Genomic DNA, 5,154 nt, shown 5'->3' with positions numbered 1-5,154 from the left:
GTTTGATTTAATTTTTATACCTTATTTCAATGAAATAGAAATCAAATAGAATAAAAATTTTAAATAGAAGAGGAGTTAGTTTCAATTTTGAAATTAAAATTGATTTCAATCTTTCTCATTAGTGCACATGGTTAATTTGATGGGCAAAACAGTAGTTTCATAATAAAAATAAAATATCACCCTTCTTTTTCCCCTGATAGTCTCGCCACCAGCATGCCCCCATCACCTCCCCGCCACCACCGCTGCCACCACCATTGCTGCCACCAATGCCACCATTGCGATGCAACCAACGAATTTCAATATCTTGACCAAAAATCTATTCATTGATTCTTTTATGAAATCAATCCAAAATTAAAATAGAAATCATACCAAATCTGGACTTAATCCAACTCAAATCAGATTTCTGACTTGCTAATAGCTTCATATTCAAATCCATAAAAAGCATCTTCCTTCAAAACAATATACTAGTTAAGAAACTGATCTACTTGAGATGTTTGTATACCCAATTCGATCAATCAATGAGATCAATAAACATCCTTAAATTGAGAATGAGATAATATGAGAATGGAAGAAGCAAGGAAAAGCTGTTAAAGTCACATAGAACCTTAACAGCTTGTTCCAGTTAATACAAACAAATTAAGAGGAATCAATGACTGAGACAAAAGGTTTCAATAATTGTTCAGTGCTTAAAACAATAAAACTCAAGAACGAATATTTCAATGTAACAAAATAAATAGATAAACAAATGAATAAATTAATAGAAATTCCATTGAAAAACCAATAATGATTTGTGTTTATAAGTTGAGAGAGCATATATGTATACAAGCTAGAAGGTCTTTCTAGCTTCCAATAAAGTCTGTAATGGCTTCCTCCACCTACTTTAAGCTATGCTTCATCACTATCTTCTTCTTGATACATAATTATGGTTGGGTCTCTGCGCAGCTATCGCCCAAATTCTATTCTACTTCATGCCCCAGAGCCCTATCCATCATCAAGTCTGTTGTTAACTCTGCGGTGTTAAAAGAGCTACGGATGGGTGCCTCGCTTCTTCGTCTCCATTTCCATGACTGCTTTGTCAATGCAAGTCCTCCTCCTCACTAGCTATCACAGTAACACTCCCCCAACCCCTTTCTTCTCATCTCTCTGGGCTTTTATTATTCTTCTTGTCTGTCTCTTGTTGTCTGTGTGTGTATTTGCTTTTATGATCTTCTCTGTCTCTGTCTTTGTTTTGTGTGTTTGCTTTTATGATTTTTTTTGCGTGTATGTGCACATGCGCTCTGGATTAAAATTCTCTGCAATTTCTTCATCTTGCGGTGTTTTGCAATTCGGATATGAGATCCAATGATGTAAGTTCGATTGACATTTCTTTTTTCTCGAGCTCGGCACTATTGAATGTCACATCTTCCAGGTGTTGACCTCTCAGGCAAAGCATCGCAAGATTAAGGATTTTTTTCTGCGCGCCCTAGAGTCATTGGTATGGGGGCTAGACTTGATGGGACATAGGACCCTACCTCTAGTTAGGGGTGTCAACTAGTCGAGCTCAATCAGGCTCGTTTGGGTCTAATTGGGCTTCAATACCATTTTCTCCCCTGCACCGTGACCGTTGGAATAGGTAGTCAAGCGACTCAGGCCTGCATATATGGCAGGCATTGTCCTATTTATAAATTGTTGGTCGAGTACCAATCTTTAAATGGGCTATCAACAATTGGACTAAATGGGCTTTAAACATGTCACGCTGAATAAAGGGGGATTTTCATCATCTCAAGTGAGGTGCACTACCCAGGGCACCTTTAAAAAGATGATGACTATTGCACTTGGGAGGATAAAAATCCAATGCACAAGTGAGGTGCATCGTCCAATGCACTTTAAAGGTGCACTGTGTAGTAAGTAGACTCTAAACAAGATTTAAATGTATCGAGCTGAGTTGGGCTCTTAATCAGTTAGTCCTAGTTAGGTGATCGTCAGGCTGGACCTCCACATCAGGAACGACCAAATAAGTATTCGATTCAAGTCAGGCCTGACGTTGCAAGCCTAGAATTGACAGCCCTACCCCTAGCTATCCCACTGGTTAAGCAATTCAGATCGTCTATGGCATAGCTTCCTGTAGCGGTTTGTGCGACGTAAATTGGGCTGCGCGCCCAATGACCGCCTTACCCCCGCTCGGGCAAGGCATTTGGGCAGGGAAGGCGATCTTTGCATGCGCGGCTTAGTCTGCACCGCTCATGCCGCTATGGGCAGTGCGCCGTAGAGGATCTGGATCCTTGGTTAAGTTCCAGCCATGAAACAAACATGGTAATTTGTGCATTCAAGTGTTTCGGCACCTGATGACAACAATGTGAATGGCCGTGCAAAACAGGGCTGTGATGCATCTCTACTGTTAGACAACACCGCAAACTTCATAGGAGAGAAGTCAGCTGGGGCCAATATCAATTCCCTGAGAGGATTCGAAGTGATTGACACCATGAAGTCCCAACTAGAGACTATCTGTCCCGGCGTCGTTTCTTGTGCCGATATCATAGCCGTTGCAGCTCGTGACTCTGTCATCGCTGTAAGTAGTAGTAATTAACCCAATAATTAATCCCATTCCATGCTTATGAAACAAAAACTAATTTGGAGCTTTTTGTGGTTTTTCAGTTGGGTGGAACTACATGGAAAGTCCGTTTAGGAAGGAGAGATTCAACTACGGCAAGCTTAAGTGCTGCAAACAGCAACATTCCATCCCCTGCCTTGAATCTTACCGGTCTTATATCCTTCTTCTCAAACAAAGGATTTACTGCTAAGGAAATGGTGGCTCTTTCAGGTGCGATTTAAATTTAATTTGCACAAACTAATTAACTATACTATTAATTAATCATCCTAATTAAGTCTATTCCATTCCTATCATTCAAAAATTTCATTGTAGTTGAAACTGTTAAAAAGTTAGTTTTGTTATTCGCGAAGCCGATCTCAGCTTAATCCAAGAAGTACTAGTCATTTATTCCCAATGCCTAGTTGAATTTTTGGGAGTTGTTTTATAATTAGAATTGGAATACCAGGTTTTCAAAAAAACTTGGTGACTTGGCCTTGTCAAACCCAATCAAGATGAGTCATGTTTTTTTTTTTAAATTTTTTTAGTGCAATAAATATGTATAAATTAATAAAAAATCAAAAAATACAGAAAATATGAGAAACCCAGAAAAAATAAAGAACCACATATCAATGCATTTTGAGTTTATACCATTGATCAAGAGAAGGGAGTCAAGGAATTGAGGATTCTTACTGTTTTAGAATACATATTTGCTATTTTACTCAACTTAGATTCTAACCGGTTTTATAGTTTTATAAAAATGACAAAACTCACTGAGTTTGTCATGACTCAGGTAAAAATATCGAGTCTAATTTGACACAGATGGTTTATGACCCAATCTCGTCAATTTTTACCATGACCTAATCTACACGACTTTTCACCAAGTTTTCCGAAATTTTGACTTGACTTGGGCGATTCGCTCCAATGAAAAAGTGTTCCAACTATGTATGTTAGGGGGCAATCTTATACTTTTGGGAATTAGGGTTTCTCTATATTATAAAGCAGAAGACGTTATAGGATGTTATCTTGTAAAGAGGTGTAAGTTAGGGGTTTTTTTTTTTTTTTTTTTTTTTTTCCTACTAAAGATCTGAAATTTTATAAAATGAAAAAAAAAAAAAAAAAAAAAAACACACAGAATTAACATCCAGGCATACCATGTAGGAGAGGAAGCAAATCAAAAAGAAGAAATACCACCAACACTCAATTAAACGATAGCGAGGTCTCTCCTCGAAATCCCACCTAATGTCTTCTGATTTGAAATAAGGAGGAATGTCCCAGCTAACATCAACTTTCGTAATTGTGACTTTTTTTAACAAAAGCACCCACCATTACATTCACTTCTCTATAATCATGAGAGATTCTCCAAGAAATATAATTTTTTTGGATGAATTTCTCTAAGAAATATTGTTTGTATAGTGTTTGCAGAACTGCGATTTTTGTTGGGAAAACCAAGGAATGGACAAACTTTTAATGCAAACCAAGAGTTTTGTAATTTCTTCATCAAAATAGTAGAAGCTCTATCACTTGGCCGTGGACATAACCCATCTTAAGCGAAGGACGTAACTCGTTGTGTTCTCTGTGTGTGATCTATTTTTTTGTTTTTTTCTTTTGTTAATCGTTGTTCATTTGCATTGTTAATTCCTAACAAATTTTAAGTAAAGTGATCATCAATATATACTCTACTATATGTTAATTTTGTCCGGCCAGGGTCTCACACAATAGGGCTGGCAAGGTGCACAGTATTCCGACCTCGGATCTACAAGGATACCGACATAAACACGGCATTTGCGAATTCTTTGAAATTAAAATGTCCCAGCACAGGCGGCGATAGCAATCTCTCCCCTCTTGACACCACGAGTTCTACAGTCTTTGACAGCGCCTATTACACCAACTTGATCAGCGGCAAGGGTCTTCTACACTCGGATCAACAGCTCTTCAGTGGTAGTGGTGGTGGTGGCTCCATTGATGCTCAAGTTAGGTCTTATAGTGCCAACTCTGCGTCTTTCTTCAAAGATTTTGGGAATGCCATGGTGAAGATGGGAAACCTTAGCCCACTCACCGGCACCAACGGTCAGATTAGGACCAATTGTAGGAAAATTAATTCAGGCTAAGAGACTTAGTTTTCTTTAATTTTTCAATGCCTCTCTTTCTATATATATATATTTTTTTATCATACTCACTCTTAAGTGTTGATTGCTCCCTGGCAATCTTTGATGTACTTAATAAGCAAAATAAAATGGTTTGATTCAAAATAATCCATTAAAAATTAGGATTTAAATTAGGGTGCATCTTGTTGTCGGTTGTCACCCAATAAGTGAACTAACAAGTTATAACTTTACTTTTTTACCATTTGTCTTATTTTCAAAAGTTATTTAATGCAAATTTAATACATACATATAAAGGGTTTAAAAAAAAAAAAATTTAAATTTTTTTGGGGGTAAAAATAAAGGGTTTTAAAAAATTGAAAGTCATTTAATGTAGATCTTATTTGAAAAATCCTTTTTAACCTTACATTAAATGCTGTATTAAATGACTTTTGAGAATAAAACAAAAGGCAAAAAAGTAAAATTACAATATTTTTGTAACCA

General features: G+C 37.0%; 1 protein-coding gene across 1 annotated transcript; it reads left to right on the top strand.

The window, feature by feature from the left end:
* Positions 1-857: 857 nt before the first annotated feature.
* Positions 858-4,739, top strand: LOC122642061 (cationic peroxidase 1-like). The gene is made up of 4 exons (XM_043835462.1): positions 858-1,080; positions 2,357-2,548; positions 2,635-2,800; positions 4,274-4,739. Exons 1-4 carry the CDS (start codon positions 862-864, stop codon positions 4,675-4,677), a joined length of 981 nt encoding a protein of 326 aa, XP_043691397.1. The 5' UTR covers positions 858-861; the 3' UTR covers positions 4,678-4,739.
* The last annotated feature ends 415 nt before the right edge of the window (positions 4,740-5,154 follow it).

This window comes from Telopea speciosissima, chromosome 10 (genome assembly GCF_018873765.1).
Source record: "Telopea speciosissima isolate NSW1024214 ecotype Mountain lineage chromosome 10, Tspe_v1, whole genome shotgun sequence".
NCBI classification, from domain to species: domain Eukaryota; kingdom Viridiplantae; phylum Streptophyta; class Magnoliopsida; order Proteales; family Proteaceae; genus Telopea; species Telopea speciosissima.
The sequence above is the reverse complement of the archived record's forward strand: the minus strand, read 5'-3'. Positions and strand labels throughout refer to the sequence as shown.

What these genes read in the sequence shown, in the direction of transcription:
- LOC122642061 (XM_043835462.1), top strand. Translation starts at nt 862, where the DNA reads ATGGCTTCCTCCACCTACTTTAAGCTATGCTTCATCACTATCTTCTTC. An exon ending in TCCATGACTGCTTTGTCAAT is followed by an intron (nt 1,081 to 2,356) that starts GCAAGTCCTCCT and finishes CGTGCAAAACAG; the next exon opens with GGCTGTGATGCATCTCTACT. An exon ending in CTCGTGACTCTGTCATCGCT is followed by an intron (nt 2,549 to 2,634) that starts GTAAGTAGTAGT and finishes GTGGTTTTTCAG; the next exon opens with TTGGGTGGAACTACATGGAA.